This window comes from Ictidomys tridecemlineatus, chromosome 4 (assembly GCF_052094955.1).
Source record: "Ictidomys tridecemlineatus isolate mIctTri1 chromosome 4, mIctTri1.hap1, whole genome shotgun sequence".
NCBI classification, from domain to species: domain Eukaryota; kingdom Metazoa; phylum Chordata; class Mammalia; order Rodentia; family Sciuridae; genus Ictidomys; species Ictidomys tridecemlineatus.
This window is the reverse complement of record NC_135480.1, coordinates 143,920,264-143,940,874: the sequence shown is the minus strand read 5'-3', so window position 1 is coordinate 143,940,874 and position 20,611 is coordinate 143,920,264. Positions and strand designations below refer to the sequence as shown.

Sequence of the window (20,611 nt, the reverse complement as noted above, 5' to 3'; positions counted from 1 at the left end):
CGGCAGGGACTGAAAGGAGATCCGAGGTACAGCTCGGAGTCCTCCCATATTTATTTCTGCTCACTTGATATGCACCTCTCCCTTGTCAACCTGGTACAACATGTTTATTTAAGAGATAATGTTGCCGTGGAGGAGTGCACAAGGCCATAAACAGCTTTTGCAGGCAATTAAATGCAGAAGCGAAATTGAGCTGCTGGTCAGCGGAACCAGCCATTCATCGTGAGTTTGTTCCAGTGTCACAAATGTTATTCCTGTTTCACAACAGGACAGGAATCTGTGATTGGGCCACAAATCTCCACCAGCTGGAGACAGACCAAAAGCGATTAAAGCAGCTCTCAGCGTGCCTGTCGGGCACACAATAGCGCTCTGGGATTCTGGAATGCTGTTCCAGGAGGCTGTTCTCTCTTATTTTTAAGGAGGGTTTGCACTTAGTAGGTGCTGAATCCTTATGTGTGGCTTGCTTGATTTTATAGGGAGTCTTGCAGGAAGTCTCAACTCTACAAAGAGTCAATGGATTCCTCCTGCAAATAATCCCACATCTTCCCTACTCATTTGGGAAGTCTAGATTACAAAACTCATAGTGATCTCTACTCCAGGGTTATTAATCACCAAGTAGCTCCTGCCTGAGAAACAGTCACACTGCTCCCCCAGCAACACCAGCCCTCAGCAAAGGCTAGGGGACAATGTACAAAAGGAAGAGTCCACCCCACAAAGAGGAGAGAAGTTGAGTCTTTGCAATAAAGTCAAGAAGATAAATGCAAGAGATTTGGCATCTGATTTGGACCCCTGGGCCAAGTCTGGGTGGGAGAAGGGCATCAGGCAACAGAGAGCACAAGGCTCCCAAACACAGCTGAAGAGCATCACCCTCAAAAGGAGACAGAAAAGCAGGGCAGCTGCTACAGGTGACCCTACTTGCCCATCCCCAGGAAAATTCCACCAGGAGGGACACGGTACTGTCCAAAGAGCCTAGTCCCAGAATGTTCTGGAAACACACAGCATGGTGAGGGACTCTCACCCATCTCAATTCCTGTTCTCTGGAATAAAGACAACTCTAGTTACAAAATGAGCTGCCCATTCCTATCCCTTCAACATTAGCTAAAAGTATTATTTATAGGTTTTTACTATGTAATACTTCTTAACATATTTGAACTTTATAATAACTTTTATGATTTCAAGTTTTATTTTATAATTGAATCAAATCTTCCCCAAGATACAAAACTCATTCCATATACATTTGTACTTGGCCCATATTCACATGTCACAGTCTCAATAATAATTGAAATGTGCACTATTTATACCCTATCTTGTTAGGAGGGGCTCCCAAGGCAGCTAACTAGAATACATATGAAGAAATGGAGACAAATTAAGCAGATTTTAGAAAGCAAGGCCAATTGAAAATAATAAGTGAAATAGATTCACTGCAGTTAATATCAGCATAGCACTTCTGGATTTATACAGAAACTCACATGGGCTAATCATCTCCCTTCAACTATCACATGACCTTATGTATACAACAGTCCTACACAGATGACACCATACTCACTTTACAGATAAAAACCCTGAGATTTGGAGGATAAAGTATTTTTCTCCAAGTGACATAGCTCAATCACAAGTTAGAAGCAAGCATGGATCTTCCAGTGCTAAACCCCAGGTTCCTTAAAGCACGAAATATCATTCCTCCAAAACAGCAGACCTGCTGATCCCATCAGCTCTAGACCCCAGTTTTGTATGAATAGGGGTAGACCAGAACTCTTTAGCAACCATTTCGACTCTACTCACTGCTGCTCTGATTATCAACAGTTATTTTGTAATTAATGGATTACATCTACACTGGCTCTTGTATTTTTAAGTTTATTTTCAGTGGAACTGACTTTTGTGGGCGTGACTAAAAAAAACTGTAAGTCAAGTCTGTGGTTTCATTTGGTTACAAGATTGATCCTCAAACTCATAAAATGTCAAATTTTGAGGGAACAGGTCATATGGTAGAGTCCCTTCATCCAAACTGTGGGGATCATTTTTATGCTATACACACTCTTGTGAGTGGACTCAAATGTGCTTTAGTTATAATCATATTCACAGAAAATTAGTATGCAGATCTCAAAAGTAACTTCAAAATAGTTACTTTTAATAGTTAAGGAATTCAGCATATTTTAAATACTGACATCCAAGACTGCATATTTTAGAAAAGTATAAGGGCTCTATCCTCAACTTCTGGGTCGTAATCATCCATCAGCCCTATTCTAAAAATTTCTACATACTTCTGACCTCCACAAGTGAAGAAAATATCTCCAATGGAAAATAAAAGGTAGCAATTCCAGGGGCCAGGGGTGTGGCTCAGTGGTAGAGCGCTTGCCCAGCATGCATGAGGCATTGGGTTCAATCCCCGGCACCACATAAATAAATACATACATAAATAAAAAACATAAAAAACAAACAAACAAGAGGTAGCAATCCCAAGCCCTAAAGAACTAGAAAGGGCCTCAATATTCGTACTGAATCCCTCCCACAGTTAAGGTTCACCTGAAGAGACATTCTGCATGTTCCCTGGAGGTCTGAGTTTCCAGAGGGCACTGGGAGGCAGTCATGTATTCCTGAGTTTGTTGCAGACCCAGTGATGACCAGATAGTGCTGACATACTTTGGAGCCAGACAGGCCCAGATTCAAACCCAGGTTCTTCCACTTAGTCCCTGAGTGACTCAGGTAAGTCCGTCCTGAGTTTCAATGTCCTCACCTGCTCAATAAACGATGGTTCTCATTACTGATGCTATTATTAACTAAGAATATGTAACAAGCACAATAGGACAGCAACCACAGTAGGACAGAAGAACCTACTGCTGAAAAATAACTTGTTATATGAGAAACAATCAATGACTGTGACTGGTTAGGAACTAAGAAAACTTAAACCTGGTTCTCTGGAAAAACAAACTATTCCTTAAATGGTGCCTCAGTGTCTGTCCTGGGACTCTAACCTGCGGTGCCTCTCTCCAGTCCTGTTAAGTTCTATGGGAAGCACTAAGTATCAAAACTGCACATCCCCCACAGGACAAAGAAGGTTTAGCTTCTTCCTCCCACTCTGGCTAGCAGGTACACACTGAGTCAAGTCTGTCTCTCAGCAAACCATGCCCCCAGGGATCTCTCCCTGGGCATGGCAACGGGCATGGCTGGCTCTCCAGAGAACAGGTCTCTTCACACTGTCCCGGGATTGTGGACCTTGGTGTAAGGGACCTCCAAGACAATCCAAGACCTCAGTTACACTTTTCTCAGACTTTCTGGGAAGATTAAGAATATATACCCCTGTGTCATGCAACATCTGCCATCTGAAAGGTTTGACAACAAGGAAAAGAACCTTAGTTTAGGAGATTTCTGACTTTTCTTTAGAGTTGATCTTTCTTTCAAAAAAAATTTCTTTATTCAAGCCAACAGGTTCACAAACAGGTTCACACAGACCCTCCCACCTACTTCATCCTCAAAGCCAGGAAGCAGCCAGAAAACCAGGATATTCTGATAGCAGTTCCTCATCCCTGGGAATCAGCAGGATAAGGTGGGTTTGGTTTTGTTTTTTAATCCTTAATATGCTCCTTTCTCCCTCAGGGAAGAGAGTCTCCAAAAGAAATCAACCCCAAATCTGCCCCAAATCATAGAATTTCAACTGCATTTTGATAGGCTTGGAGAGGCCCAGTTTGAAGTTCTAGAAATCATCTTATTTCCTTTATGCTCATTCTACCTCTCAATTCTAATAGCAATGTGTTTTAAGTCTCCTTCAAAAAAGTATGGTTCCAAAAGTGAAATGTATGAAAGACTTTTGAAAATTTGTAGCTCAGGGGATTAAAGCTGACATTTTAAAAGCTAACATTTTAATTGTCCAAGAAGTTAGATCCCTGAAGGTAGCAGGAGAATCCAAGTGGGGTGACTTGAATATTAACAACTTCCCCCACACCTTAAAAAAAAAAAAGGCAAAACCAAGCACAATAGTGCATACTGATAATCCCAACAAGGCAGAAGGATCACAAGTTCCAGACCAGCCTCAGCAACTTAGCAAGATACTATCTCAAAAAATAAAAAGATCAGGGAATGTGGATCAGTGGTAAAGCACCTCTAGGATCAATTCCCAGTAGCCCCCACAGGCACCAAAAAAAGGCAGAGGCAAAATGAAATAGAATTGCTCAAGGAAAAATTTCAATTCATATGTTTTGGAGGGAGTTGAGAAAGGTTATGAAAGACTCCTAAAACAAGCTGAACTCACAGAAGCAAAAAGTAAGACAGTGGTTGCCTGGGAGTGGGAGAAATGGGGAGATGCTGGTCAAGGCTCACTTCAGTTACAACATGAGAAAGTTCTGGAAGTCTAATATATAGCATGGTAACTATCAATAATACCGTGTGCTTGAAAAATGTCAAAGGACCAGTTGTTAAATGTTTTTACCCACCCCACACACACACCAAAAAAAAAAAAAAAAAAATCAGCCTGACTGATAGTCACCATACAATTAGAACACCTCAAATCATCACATAAACAACTTAAATATACACAATTCTGTCAAACACACCTCAATAAATCTGGGAAATAAAAAAAAAGAAAGTAAAAACTTGCACTAACTCCCAAACATATATGTTGCAGCATTTTGTCAGAGTCAAACCCCAGCTTAGCTCGAGCACGGTAAATGCATCTAAAATGAGAACAGGCCTCACAGAATCCTAACTTCTCTTGGATGGAGGAGTCTTGGTGGTGCAGTCTAACCTCTTCCGTGCATAAGTTCCTAGGACACATGCATCACTGTCTTCTAGCCTCTCAGGGTTTCAGCACCGTGAACCTGCTAATACACAGGCATGGTGGAAAGGGTTACCCGAGGAAGCAGAACAGCTCTAGATAAGCTCTTTCCATGGTAAAACAAAAATGCTGTGTTTTACTCTAAATACTAAAAAGTTCTTGATAGCACAGTATTTTAATAATACATACTTAATAATATGAAAGACTGACCTCCATTCCTAGCAAAAAATGTACCCAAGTTGGCCCAGCACAACAGCTACCTAATTGCTTTTTTTTTTTTAACCTTTCTTCCATGTAATCATACAAATTATAACACTCTTCCTTCCCAGGGTGCAAACTCATCAGAAAAATTACTGCCACCCACAAGGTTGTACCTTGCATTTTCTAAAATGCACCATGGTGGACATGGCCGCAGGAAGTGGGGCTTCATCCTGTAAGCTATGTGTGCAACTAATGAGGGCCTACTAGGAATATGGGCAAAGTAAAATTTTAAAATAAACCCAAACATATGCATATTTCTTTGTAACTCCTTGCAGCTAATGGCCAATATTAAATGGTAGTATTAGCAGAGTGAAAAATTCTGTATATGTTTTGCATACCGTGTCAGCCTACACTATGTGCTAAACTGGTGTAACCATGTACAGGCACATGGTGCGTTTCTGTGTGCATGTATACATTTAAGTCCCTGTGTGTTATGTGCACGTTGTGCTTGTGTATTTTTCACATACCCAGTTGACTCCCTGGGTAACATCATACCTGCCACTGGTTTCCTGTTTGACCAGACACATAAGGCGCTGGAAGGCTCCGAAGGCTGTTCTTCACAGGGGATCCCCCGAGGGGACCTCCCACATCCCCAGAAGAGGCATCAGCAGCCAAGGCCATGGAGTACTGCGGATAGTTGTACAGATTGTTGTAGTAAGGAAACAGAGAAGGCTGGTAAAAGCTGCTGTAGTAGGTGGAGTCTGAAACCAGGTCAGGTGCGTTCTCCACGTGCCCTCTGCTGGTGACAGCAGGAATGTCCTGGATGACCATGCGTCCCTCTGAAAAGAAAAAGAAACACTGTTCATGTGGGGGTTCATGAAACACAAAATTTTCCCTCTAAACCCTGGAAATGCATCACCTCCCTCTGCCAGGTTCTGTAGAGCAAATAACATGGATCTGTTGGAATGTAGCCATCTGCCACATCTGTGGCCAAGGGGGTTTCTAATCTGACATTTGGTGGCACAGCTCAAACACCATTGCTGAATATTTTTACTGAGAACACCAAAGTATTTTAGAGGCTATTTTAATTACATAAAGCCTGACAGTATAAAACATATCCCCAAATTCCCACCCTAATGTCAAAAAACAGAGATCAAATCCAGTTAACCTGTCTGGATATTTTTACCACAAAATTAATTGCAGTTCACTTTAGATAAAGTACAAAAACACCCCAGAACCCTAATTATGGCGTCCACATAGACATGTCAGAAAGCCAAAGCAAGAGGCTAAGAGTTTAATCACAGTTTCCTAACTTCCTTCTGCAGCTGGCACTGTATGCTTTGGCAGTCTGGACAACAATATGGAACCTGGGTAGACAAACTTCTGAAAAAAGTCAGAGGGCTGGGGTTGTAGCTCAGTGGTAGCATGCTTGCCTAGTATGCATGAGGCACTGGGTTTGATCCTCATCACCACATAAAAATAAACAAATAAAATAAAGGTATTCTGTCCATCCTCAACTACAAAAAAAATTTTTTTTAAAAAGAAAGAAAAGTCAGTTAGAAACTATGTGAGGCTTTGCCAACCACAGTCAATGTTTCAGAGTGTTTATGTTGCAGTAAGACTTTATTCACAAATGGGAAGAGGACCAATTTGGTCAAAGGCTGGTTTCCCAAGTGCTGGCATAGGCTTTAACTGTTGTCAAAATAAATGACTGATGAACTCTTTAGTTACCCATCCAGTGGACATTTACCAAACAATGCTCTTAAGAGATGAGCCAGGTGCCTGAAATGGTGCTGCAAGGTGTCTGCCTGTCCTGCCCAGAGGAGGCCTACACTCTAGGATGAAAGAGACATTGGGATTACAAAACACCACAACCTGGTATCACAGGAATAACCATAAACAGTTAGGTAAGTCAGAGAAGAGAAAATGACTCGCAGCCTAGCAAGGAATCAGAGACTTTCATGGAAAAGACAGGATCTGAGATGCTCCTGAAAAAGGAGGAGGCCTGGGGTATGGCTCAGGGCACTATGCTTGTCTAGCATTCACCAGGCCCAGGGTTTGTTCCCCAGCATAAAAGAAAAATATATATAAATAAAATAAAGGAGCAGGATACAGGTGGAAAACAAGGAGAAGAGAGGAGAAAAGGGAAGCAAAGAAGGAGGAATAGAAGCAGTAGAGGGCAGAAGAGTGAGGCAAAGAACTGGCTGAAAACGGAGACAGAGATACACTGAAAGATGGGCTGGAGCCAGGCGAGGGGAGCCTTTGCCCAGCACTCTGGACTCCCTTTGGGAAGCAGCAGGAACCACTAAGGATTCCTCAGCAAGGAGGTTACACAAGAGAGCTGTGCACTGGGAAATTCACCCAGTGGAAATTCTCAAGATGAATGAAGGAGAGTGAGCCCCGAAGCAGAGATACTCACTAAGGAGCCACCGATATCATTCAGGGAGAGACCTCAGAGGACTAGCAATGTAAGAAGGGGGCCTTGTCTAACAGAACTGGAAGGCTGATGGATGCCAAGAATGAATTAGACTCAGCAGGAGACAGAGAGCTGGAGCCTGGGTGTGGCAGGAGACGAAGGAGGGATGTTCTGCTAAACCTAGACCCGGGAGGGCTGAACAAGCATGAGGAAATGAAACCTGTGCTCTTGGGAGATGCTGAGATCCAATGGCTGTGTATGGGGTCAGGGTGGGCAGCCAAAACCAATTCATAGAGGAGGGAGATGCAATGTCACAAAAGGCAAAAGTGAAAATGGAGAGCAGAGGGGCGTAGGCTGCAGTGTCAATTGCTGCTATGAGATCAAGCAAAATCCACTCTGGAAAAGATCCACGGATGACTAGGTCATTTTAATGTGGTCCAAGAGCCACGGAGCAGAAGGTATCCTACAAGACAGCTGACAGCAAGTGAAGGAGATAGAAACAGATGAAGGCAGTGAATGGCCTTCTCTGCCACCAGAAGGTAAGATCAAGCAAGATCAGAAGGTGGGATCAATCTCCACCCCACCTCTATGTTCCCCCATTGTCCCATGTGCTTAGGACATTGTCAGACAGAGTGGCAAGCATTTGCCAAGGGGAATCAATGAATAATGGTTTTTCAAGTAACTTGTCATCAAAAAACAAATGTAAATTAAAAATAGAAGCTCCAGGAGTCATAAGTTCTGTTTCATTTTTTAAACTCAGAGAAGGTTTAAGAGTCCCTAGGCAGGAGAGAAGGCTTGTGGAAAGAAAACCTCAGCACTGTGTGGCTCAAAGAAAGCACTCAGAAAGTGTCTGCTGCCTGATTGTGTGGAAGGAAGAAGAGATGTAAGGGAGCATGTAACTCAAAAAGTGCAGGCTCTGGAAGGTTTTGTTTAGATCTACAACAAAAACTCTCATATGGCCTCACTTTATAGTCAGCACTAGAATCTCTTTTGTATAAATTAATAGCAAATCATCCCACATTTAGGCTCCATGATTACATTACCAAAGAACCGTGATTTTTTTTCCTTTCCCTTTCTTCTCTTCTATTCCTTGCTAGTGAGATGAGCCATTCCAATTTCATTATTCCACACCCCAACTCTGTATCCAAAGAGGGCACATGTCCATTCTTTTCTGAGTTTCCTCACTGGACCTTTCTCTTATTTAAAACACCAAATTTGGTGACACAAATGGTGTTTTTCAGTATCTAATTCTTTTGTTTTCAATATCATATCTTTTATTAGTTACCTGATAACAAAAGCAATCTGAACTTCCCCCAAACGATAAATGTCGTACATCTTAAATCAGAAGAATGGATGTCCTACTCCCCCTGCCAGTCATAACCATTGGTGGTTCATTCCTGTACAACCTTACAGACACTTAGGAGGGCATGCTAGAAACTTACTCCTGTCCCTGCAGTAGAAAAAGCTATCCCTTGGGGCCTGCCCTTTAAAAGCAATGTTCTTCATAAAGAAAACAAAACACAGCAGTCAAAGAATGAAATAGAAACCCAAGGACTCCAGCCTTCTGAGATCTTCCCAGAGCAGAGGCTCCTGAATTTCTGCAGCATAACCCTGACCAGAACCTTTCATCAGGCCTCAGTTTATCAAGCAACAAATTGACGGCAGTAATAACTCTCAAGGTAACAAGAAAATGGCTTCCATAAACTGCACAGTAAACCTCAAATAAAATGTCAGGTCAAAGCAATGATTTGTCTTGCTATGGCTGCCTGTAATTAATTAACAAACCCATCACTTCTCCACTTATCCACTTTCTCTTTTCTTTCAAGTTATACTAAGCTTTAAGAATAAACTGAGATATAGTGAGGAAATTTCAATTTCATTCCACTACTTAGATAATAAAACCATTTGAACTTTCTAAGAGTAGATGCCTACAAAAAGTTTTACAGTCTTTAAATGGTTAAGCACTTTTGTTTTAGTCAGCTTTTTGCCACTCTGACCAAAAGACCTGACAAGAGCAATTTTAGAGGAGAGAAAGTTTAGTCTCATGGTTTCAGAGGTCTCAGTCCACAGATGGCTAGCTTCATTGCTCTTAGCCCAAGATGAGGCAGAATATCATGGCAGAAGGTTGTGGTGGAAGAAATCAGCTCAGGATATGGCCACCAGGAAGCAGAGAAAGACTGCTCCATCACAGGGACAAAATAAAAACCCCAAGGCACACACACAGTGACCCCCTTCCTCCAGCCAAACCTTACCTGCCTGCCTACAGTTACCACCCAGTTAACCTCTATCAGGAAATTAATCCACTATTTTGGTTAAGGCTCTCATAACCCAATCATTTCACCTCTAAACTTTCTTGCATTGAATCACGCATGAGCTTCTAGGGGATATCTCATTTGTTGTTTTCAGATTTTTTAGTCTCTTTATTTTGGGGGACTGGAGGTTGGGGATTGAACCCAGAGGCACTTTACCACTGAGCTACATCCCCCTTTCTATTTTATTTTGTCAAACTAGGGCTTCCGAAACTGGCCTTGAACTTGGAATCCTCCTGCCTCAGTCTTCCAAGGAGCTGGGATTGTAGGCATGTGCCACCACTCCTAACAAGTGAGTTTTTTTAAAGCAATATTTATAATTCATAGACTCTGTTGTTCTTTTGTTGTTGTTTTGTTTTTTGGTGGAACTGGGGATCAAACTCAGGACCTCATTCATGCTAAACAGGTGCTCTACCACCCAGCCACACTCCCAAACCTACAACTCTGTATTTTCAGGTTGCAAATTAAAACTCTGGTCAATATTGAGCACAGCCTTATGACTCCCATCATCTATGTGCATGTTATTATTGGTACATGAAATTTTCTGTGGTTGAAATCAACATCCCAACTGTGTGTCCATCTCACCAATTAGCAAAGTGTCGTTCCTGAATCAGCAGCAGCAGCATCACCTGGGAACTCCAGAGAATCATTCAGACCTACTGAATCAGACCCTATGACAGTGGGCCCAGTGATACTGGCTTTAACAAGATCTCAGAAGATGCTGACCCATCTGAAAACCACTGGTGTACTCTAAAGACTCAAAGCAACTGCTCCATGTCTTATTCCTAAATATAAGTGACAAGCCCTAATGTTACTATCAGTCCTGACTATCAAATAAGAGCATACAAGTAAATTCCATTGTATAAAGTTGGGCTTTTACCTATGTCACCAAATTATGGCAGAGTTCAGACCACAGGCTGTACAGCTATGTGTATGCTGCTGCCAAAAGTTTGATTTCAATATTGTATATCCAGGTATTCTTAACTTACTCTAACCACAAAAACTCAATTCATCTCTTAAAGCACTTACTCCATTTGACAACTGTTTATTAAGCACCTAATTCTTGCCAGGTACTTGGCTGGGGTAACCCTGCAAAGTCAAGCATTGATATTCCTCATAAGTCCTGCAGAAAACCCAGGGGAGCAGGTAATTTAAAAAAATCATTTATTCTTGACTTTGTTAAATTCTTAAGTTCTATTTTCATATATTTATGCTTATTTCACTCAATAGTTATCATATAATAACTATGTCCAAAGGTTTGTTTTAGACATTGTCAGAGCAGCACAAAGATATATGTTAAATGTTTTGCTTCCTCTTAAGAAATCACCATCTATTTGGAAAACTTAAGCATACTGAAAAAGCAATCATCTAAATGCCACAATGGAAGCACGGGCAGATGTCATCAAATAACTCTACACAGTAGGGTGTCAGTAAAGGACTGTGCATGGTGAGCAAAGGTAGAAGGATTTAGAAATGATGGGGAAACACTCAAAAAAAAAAAGGAGAACAATATGGACAGAGTGACAAAGAAAAGATGTGTTCCAGGCACAGTGACCAGGTGAGCCTGGCTGGAACATAAAGGGACAATGCAGAAGGAGAATGGAAAGTTACTCTAGCATCCATTGCACAGAAGGCCTTAAGTGTTGAAGTTCCTACCAAGAAGCTCTGTGGTCTCCTCCAGGGAATCAATAAAGGGTTTAAGAGCAAAGGAGTGACATAAAAAATGTCTAAGAAAACTACTGTGAACCCAGCACAAAAGATGATCTAGGGGATACCGAGGCAGGGAAATACACTTCTGTGCTCTAGGCAAGAAGTCATTCTGAGCTAGCACAGGAGGCTGCAGTAATGGCAAAGAAGGGATCTTGTAAAATTCACCAGATGTCTGGTGTTCTGTAAATTCTCTTCAAACCACTAAGTTAACTGTTCATACCCATTGTCCAGGGACCACCAGTAAAGCCATAAGCTTTCGTTCAGACCCTTGTTCAGTGCTGAAAGATTATGCAACACTCTCTAGCCTAAAAAAGGAACTTAGAGCTCTGGGCCCAGACTGTCAGAGAGTAATAATATATGCCCTCTCCAAAACTCTGCTACTGCAGGGATCAGGGCAGAATTTCCCAAAGAGTCACCAAGGACATTTTCTCCAACACTGGGATATCATCCAAGTTAGTATTTAGTTAGTAATTGAAAGATTTAATTTTAAAGTAACTGAAAGATTTTACTCATAAGCTGCAAAATATACAAACCAACCAACCAAAATTTATGCATGTGTACATACACACACACACACATATATAAATTTCAACAAGTAAATTTCCACATACAAACAACTTATTCTGAATCTCAGGGGAAAATGATATGTAAGAAAGAATTGACAGTTGGTTCTCTAAACCTGAGCTGAATATATGACTGCTTATGAGGTCCCTTGGTCTGACCGTTAATTCCTACAGGTCCCCAAGTATCACATATGCCACTACAAGACCTTTAAACTTTATAGCCAATACAACCCTTAAACTTCACAGCCAATACCACCAAGTACAAAGAGCACAGAAGTATGCTAGAAAGGAAACATCTTAACAATCTTACTGTAAATTCTTCAGCTAGCTCTCAAATCTGTTATCTTTCTAGAATAAAAATTGACTAAGACTGCTCAATGATGATATCAATAACAGAAATCAAGACAACACTGTTCCCAAGAATGTGGTAGCTGTCTTAACCAGAGGTCCCTGACAGAATTCAGTCTTTAGGTCCTCTACCAAGAGCAAATGGAAGTAGAGAATTAGATGTTTTACTTTCTGTCATTACTGGTACATAGTCCTAATTTGCAAGACAAGGAAGAAAGATCAGCAAGTCTGGATTCAACACTAGGAAAGGCAGCAACACCAGAGAAGAACAGAAAATTACCAACAGCATTCACTGTCTCCCTGCAGACCTGTCTGCAGAGGTGCTGCTTGCAAACCATCACTTCTCATTCTCATGCTCACAGTTGTGACTCTGAACATGAACTTTCTAAACATTCAGTTCTTTGATAGGGCTTCACAATTCTTCTGCTACTTTTTTTTTTGCACTAACATATGCAGTGTGAAATATGATTCACTCCTTCATGAGAGATCAATACCCACACGTGATAAACGCCCTTATTGATCTTGGAGTGTTATATGCCGGTCTTTGGGCCCATGGCATATTAATAGTAGTTAACCAGTAATTCATTTTAAGGTCAGTGAAGGCTTTCCCCTCTCTTCTCTGGTGTCATGATTCCCAGAGTTGTTGCATTTTGAGTTCTTTATGTTCAAATCTGGAGTTATACTCCCCTTCATTGACCAAACCCAACCCAAATTTCCTATATAAAATAAAAAGATCACAAATGAAACCGAAACTGGCAATACAAACTATATGGCTCCATGGTTCACAATGATCTCATATAAATGATGGATGTTTCTTAGGCTTTATTTTTGTACCCCTACACTTTTCATGGTGCCTGGCCTATTCAATTTCTGAGTTTTAAGAGTTACTAGTTAGACAAAATAGTTCACTACTAAGTCTGAGACCTCAAAATTATCCTTTATCAATTAACAGGTTGTACCAAGTGCCAGGAGGGTACAGAAGCACAAGTCATTTGCCCAATTTATTTTAAGGAAAAATTAACGTCTTTAAAAAGACCATGCATTTGCGGCCAGGCATGGTGCCACACGCCTATAATCCCAGTGGCTCAAGAGGCTGAGGCAGGAGGATCGCTAGTTCAAAGCCAGCCTCAGCAACTTAGCAAGGCCCTAAGCAACTTAGAAAACCCTATCTCTAAAATATTAAAAAGGCCTGGGTATGTGGTTTGGTGATTAAGTGCCCCTGGGTTAAATCCCCAGCACCAAAAAAAAAAAAAAAAAAAAAAAAAAAAAAAAGACCATGTATTTGTGAAACATGGGAACGCTCCTCACTGAAGCAAGAAGTCTTGCTCAGATGCCCTGCTTGTAGCATTCTCTGCAGGACAACCCTGTGTCCGGTGATTTCCCACGCTTAGGAACAATTGAGTAATCCACAGTGCTGTCTCAGGACTCTTCCTCTCCAAGGAAGAGGACCTAGGGAGACAGCCATGGGAGAGACAAGGCATTCCACGAGCAGACACGTGGGCATCTAAGCACACATCTACTTCCAAGAAGAAAAGCTCACCATCATGACCAAAGGAATGGATTGGTTTTCTGAGATCCAGAGCTGGCACAGAAAGACCTAAGTGAGGTGACATTATACCTACTATTCCCTACCACTCTCTGCTAACTGTGATGACAGATAAAGGAGTACCACAACCTGTCTGTCACCTGTGCTGTCAGAAAGTCAGTTCGTTTTCAATGTAATAAACCTTTAAAAAGACTATGCATTTGTGGCCAGGCATGGTGGCACATGCCTGTAATCCCAATGGCTCAAGAGGCTGAGGCAGGAGGATGGCTAGATCAAAGCCAACCTCAGCAACTTAGCAAGGCCCTAAGGCACTTAGCAAACCCTATCTCTAAATAAAATATGAAAAAGGCCTGGGGATGTGGCTTGGTGGTTAAGTGCCCCTGGGTTAAATCCTCAGCAAAAAAAAAAAAAAAAGTATGTATTTGTGAAATAAGTACCTACTGTGTGTAAGGCAACTCACTGGGAACCCTGGAAAGCAAAGAATATAGTCCATGACACTGTAGGATGTCTTAGTAAGGGGGAGAGTCCAAAACGCATGTGCACCCATGGAGGGGACAGATTCTCTGTTTTATGCAAAGTACAAGTTCTGCTGGTATTGGCCCACTAATATCACTCTTATAACACAAGGCATGGAACTTCTTTTTCCTAAGAAAATGGGATTTTTTATTTTTTAATTGTAACCTGGTCCTGCAGGAATCTAACCACTCACTTTCCTTCTTGGGTTGAAGGGTTTTCAAAACAAAGGGGACCTGAACTTGCCTTTTGAAGACAGGATCAGGCCTTGTTCAAAACATGTTTCAATGTGAGACTGATGGTAGGCTATCCATAAGGGATCTGGTGGGTGGGGGTAGGAATGTTCGGCACAACCAGCTCAAACAAATAAAGCAAGGACAATATGGGGGGAGACAGAAAAAAAAAAATACATATAGGACAAAAAGCCAACACAGGTTTTCAAGGTGAGCCTATCCTAATTTGAAACAAGTTGTCCCCGAGGCCACTGAAGAGCCCAAGGAGTCACAGTAGTATCCTACACGTTCGGCAACTTCCAAAATGTGAGAGAAATGCAAAGATACAAAAGAGAACGCCTGCCACAGAGTGCAAAGGAGAGCTGAGGAGGTCAGACAAGGTCTCGTGGCACCAGAGACCTTTAAGCAAAAAAAAAAAAAAAAAAAAAAAAAAAAGGGTTCTAGGCATGAGAAGCGTGAGAAAGGAATTCCAAGTGAAGGGAAGGGAAGGGACAGCATGAGAAAAACAGGGAACACAGAGTTCAAGAGTACAGCCTACAGGGAAGACCAGGACAGGATCCGGGCAGATGAGAATGAGGGGCTGCTGGCACAGTACTGTGGCATGTAAGGCTGCCCTCCCCCCACAGGAAACCCACTGGGCCTGGTGAGGCTGGCACCCAGGTACAGGCAGCAGCAAGCTAACGGTGAGGCCACCCTGTGTAACTCTGCTCTCCCTTTCCTGCCTCTCTCTCAGAACTGTCCTTCTTCCAACCCTCTGCCTGCGCCTGAAGTTGCCCTGGATCACCCAGGCAAACTATTCATTCCACAGTGAACGTCAGATTTGGAGAAAATGCCATTTCTCTGACCCTCCTAGAAAATGGCTCATGGCCATGAAAGATACTTTCTTTCTTTAAGCCAACTCAGTGCATCCTATCACCTGCAAAATACCACAGACAGTTTGGGACCCTGTCAAACCTCCCAGCAGCTTGGGGAAGCAGGCAGGACCACAAACAGGCCAGCAGATGAGAGAAGAAAGAATTGCCACTCAGTTCCTCTCCACCAAAAGTGACATTCTGAGCCATCCTACAGGCAATTCCTTCTCAAACCTTAGTATTTCTTATACTGAGGAAATTTTAAGTTAGGAACATTTTTTTTACTGTATTCGTATATTTAGATCTCCACAGAAAACATCTCTGAACTATATTCAGATAAGTTAAAATGTAGGGGCTTCATGTATCAGTGTCTGGGCCATGAAGGGTGCTAAACAGAGGTGTCAAGGATCTACGTTCGCTTGCAGCCAGCCTCAGATAGATTTAGAATTTAGATTCTGCTTTCATAATTTTCCTCTTATTATTTATTGCAATGTCAAAAGAGGGAACCCAGGGCCTTAGGCATGCTAGGCAAGGATTCTACCACTGAGCTACGTCCTCAGTCTATAATTTCTTTTAGGGGCTGGGGTTGTGGCTCAGTGGTAAAGTGCTCGAGTAGCACGTGCAAGGCCCTGGTTTTGATCCTCAGCACCACATATAAATAAATAAAATAAAGGTATTGTGTCCAGCTACAACTAAAAAAATAAATATTAAAAAACAATAAGATCACAGATGTTTGCCTTTGTTCTTTCAGGTTCCCAGAAGGGATGGGAAGTAAAGAAGACCCCGCACAAAAGTGAAGAGATAAAAACTCAAATTATACCTCATGCCGTTTCAAGTCACTTTTGTTCAATGAAAGACCATACCCAATTTAATTTCTCCTGTTTTCAGTCAGGAATTTGCCCTGTCAAATGTTTCAAGTTGTCAGAAACAATAACTTTTCCAGTTGCTGAGAAAAGGGAGGGCCTCCCAACAGTGTTCTGAGATCTGCCTCTAAACCAGCTGCTCTCAACCTTGGCTGCACAAGAGAGCTGGAGGGTGCAAAATTCTCCAGGACCAGGCCACGCTCCAGACCCCAGCAGCTCTAGGGCAGCAGCCAGGAGTCAAAACTGCTCAGTATGCCCAGGTCACTCCAGGAGTGGTGGCAGGTGAACTGCTTTAAACCCAGAGAGGCCAGTGTGCTGACATCATAGCTTCACATCTCACTGTGGCAACTGTCAAAATGGGACTGGAGGTCCCTGCCCACAACTCCCTTCCAAGAGCCCCACAAGGTCAACACAAGGTAAAGAGGTCATTTGCCTTTTGCTGGATGGACACTGCATTGACAAGAAGGAAATGTGGGGAATACCACTGCTACCTCCACACCACTCGAGGCAGCCCATTCAAACTGCACAAGTGGTCACTATTCCTTGTTGCTATGAAGTAAAACATTAAAAACTTCAAAATCCACGTCAATTTTGTTTAAGGTACCCTAACAAAGCAGATACCCTAGTAAACTGATCAACTCTATATGTCTAAGTACAAACCCACCAGTTTTGGTTTTGGTGGAGCTGTGGATCAAATCTAGAACCTCATGTATGAAAGGCAAGCAATCTACCACTGAGCTATACCCCTAGCCCTAAGGACATCTTTTTAACAGAAGGGCTTCACAGCACTTCTAATGCATAGCAGAGGACATGGCTGTCTTAAAAAGGCCCTGGTGCAAAGGAGTTAGGAACTAAAGCCACTGGGTTTTTTTTTTCTCTTCTTCTATTTCTTTGAAAGAAGGACAAAGGACAACAAATTATGGTGACTGAGAGAGGCATTCTGCAGATGTTTTCTTAAAAATGAACAAAGGGAACCTGTCAATTTAAGGAAAACAGCTGACAATATTGGGTAAAATTTAAGTTTTCAAATAAAAATTAAAACTGTTATGATGTTATATCCAGACTGTATATGGATAACTTTATGTTCACTACTCTATAGACAGCCTCTCAAAGACTCCTCTGACTAGATCAATAGTGATATTAGTGAACAGGATTGTCTTGTAATGAGATTTGTCAATGTTGGAAAATCTACCTAACTCAGGGAAATCATATATTCCAAATGACCAACGAATGACATTACAAAGTCATGCATGGACGAAAGTCCACTCAAAGTGCAAGACCAGTTTCTCATTCTGAGCAGGCTCTCTACACAAGTCCAACTAGGCATCTCTGACTTTCTCCTTAAGTCACTGTAACGACCACAGTATGGCCAGGCAGCAAAACCTTAGGGTGAAAACACAGTTCTCACCGCTTAATCAGATCTTGGTGTGTGACCTTGAGGCAAGTTACTTGACTTCTGCATGTCCCAATTTCAAGGAGGACCTACATTCTAATCTAACATGGAGGAAAATACCACTTTGGGACTGTATGAGAGAATACTCATCAAGTACTTGGGCTCTAGCGCATGGAAGTGCTCAGTAAACATTAGGTTGCTATATCCACCAGGACACAGTAACAACATTTGCTGCCATCGAGCAAGAGAGCCACCAAACAGTTCTGCAACTAAAGCGCTTACTCCAAGTGCTCATCATTAGGGAAACCCAGGAGGGCTGGGTTGCCCCTGGCAGGACTTAACTTGGAGAGGAGCAAAATCCTTTGCTCCTGGTCTTCGCTGAAGTCAGACAGTAGCCTTGAGTGCAGCCTGGATGATATCACTCCCTAAAGTCATAATCAGGAAATGCGGGAACAATGTGTTTCTCCCACAAGGCAATCATGACGGGGCTATTTTAAATGTCAAATACAAGCCTGGTGCCAAGAAAGCAACAACCACTTACTGTGCACCTCCTGGGAGCCAGGAACACCCCCACCATGAGACAAAAAAATACAACCTGGTGGGGTTGAGTTCCACAATTCTTCCCTTTCCCACCCACTCCTCTCTTGAGTTCTGCTTTTGAGAAGTGCAGCTACTACAGTAGCTTCCCTTCAATAAAACAGAGCTTTTATTTATTTGGGAGGGGGGGATGAGTGGCTGCTGCCGTTTCAGGGCTGAACTTTTAGCTTGCTATAAAGTTAATGTGCTATTCAATGTTCATTCTAGCCAAGACTGAGGGGCTGTGTATTTTCTACCACCCCCGGAAGGCCATTATCTGTAATTGCCCATTACCATGCATAATTATTTCGCCTAGCTTGGTCTATGACCTCCAGGCTTGCACACTGTTATAGCGAACTACTCCATCTGACCAAATTTGTGAAGGAAGATTCACTGACCTTTAGGACCACAAAGGTGTATTCCAAAGCCAACATTTGATCATTTTATAGGCACACTGCTCCACAATCTGGGATATTTCAGATCTCTCTCCGATATACTTTTCTCACCTCTGTGGAGTTTTACCTTCCCTCAAATAAAGGGAAAATAAAACATAATCAACTCTCCATTATGTGGGAGCTGATAACCCAACCAGGGAATTATCTGGAGCCCTTTATACTCCCTTTTCTTTGATTTTTCTATTTAGTTGTATCATGCTTTCTAAAGACTGCAACTGGGAAAAGGTGGAGATAGTGAACAGTGACGTGAAAACCTTAAATCTTAAACTCATGTATACATTCCCATGTTTAGTTTTTTTTTTTTTTCGGGGGGGGGGTTGAGTGGAAGGAGGGCCTATATTCTAATCAGTGATTAAAATGAGATTTGGGGATTTCATGTAGATTTAAAATATTAATTCTAGAACTGACATCTAGTGTCACAGCCCAAAGCATAACTTCTACATTTAGCTCACTGTTCAGCATTAGCAGGGAAAGGACAGGGGGGCTGGGGCTGCTGACTTGGCTGCATGCATGGGCGTCATGTGCTTAGCCATTTGTTGGCATTTCATTTTCTCCTCCACCATCGCCTCTTCAGAAACCCCACTGCACCTAATAGGTAAAGGATGAACCTCTAAGTTATTACAGAGTTCAGCAAAAGTCTGAAGGGGTCAACACTGCTAGGACTGAAGTCACCAGTTCTTCTATGGCTCCCCCTAATGCATTTCCTTCTGATCTCCCTTCTCCTGGAATAATGCTTCTGGTCAAATGATGAAGGAAAAAAAAAAAGTTGATTAGACAAATAAAAGCTCAGCCATTCTCTCAACCATAATCATCCTTTAAAAAAAAAACCAATGTCACATAAGGTAAACCAGAAAATTAAACCTAACAACTTTTTGCAAAATGGAACCATAGGGAAGATGGAAGAACTCAGAAGCAATTTCATCCTTTGTTCAACACCCTTAGAAGTACAGGTGGCAAGTCACACGAGTAGCAGGCAGTAAGTCCATAGCTGAGGATCCCATGTGAGAGCTGGCCTTCTTCACCACCCTCAGTCACAAAGGGGAAGGGAACATGGAGGTGTGGCCAAAACTTCAGTCTCCTGAAGATGAAGAACTGCCAACTGTAAAGCATGGACCCAGGTGTCACACAAGAGACCAGGAGAGCGCTCACACTCCCAACACAGACTACAATGGTCAGGTTCTTCTCCTTCACTGAGAAATGCTAGGCAAGACAGGGCCCAGAGTTGTGATTTGGTCCTAGGCCTTCCCACTGGCCCCAAACCCAATTTGTGGCTCCTCTGCCCTGTCCTTTAAGCAGCCCCCTCCAACTCTGGCTTCTTGTTTAGCTGTGCACTTGGCAATGACAGCCTCATCTGCCAGCTGCTGCCGACGTAATTGTTCTGTGCTGTTCTCAAAGAGAGTGCACAAGCTACCCTGAACTGTACACAATGATCTGTCGTCCAACTCTCGAGTGCTGCACTACAGCTCAATGCCCCATAGATCTATCTCCCGCCAACCACAGGGGGTAGGAGGTACAGCAAACAATGTCATACTTGTGACAATTCCTGCCTCCCTAATGTAGGGCTGGAACTCAAATTCCCAGCCAGACCAGTGACATAGCTCAGGCAATCAGACACAGCATCCTTTTTATTTGGGGCTGGAGTCAGAGCCTTCTGGCTTTTAAATAGTGGCAGGGTGGTTATTTTCCTGCAGTTCATAGGTCCTGATCACTCGGGCAACTTGGAATGTGTATATTTATATGTGGGTATACATGTGTGTTTTACATATGTATGAATGCATGTACATACATATGTACACTCACATCTCAGAATTTTCTTGAGACAGAGGCTCATTATGTTGCCCAGGCTAGTCAGGAACTCTAGGAGTCAAG

The 20,611-nt window shown here is 42.3% G+C and overlaps 1 protein-coding gene across 2 annotated transcripts in view; it reads right to left on the bottom strand.

The window, feature by feature from the left end:
• Dmrt1 (doublesex and mab-3 related transcription factor 1) overlaps positions 1-20,611 on the bottom strand; it is a 103,930-nt gene that overhangs the window by 57,429 nt on the left and 25,890 nt on the right. For both annotated transcript variants that reach the window (XM_005324085.4, XM_040285689.2), the window contains exon 3: positions 5,522-5,805. In XM_005324085.4, the coding sequence (XP_005324142.1) occupies positions 5,522-5,805 (284 nt within the window). The remainder of the gene's footprint in view (positions 1-5,521; positions 5,806-20,611) is intronic.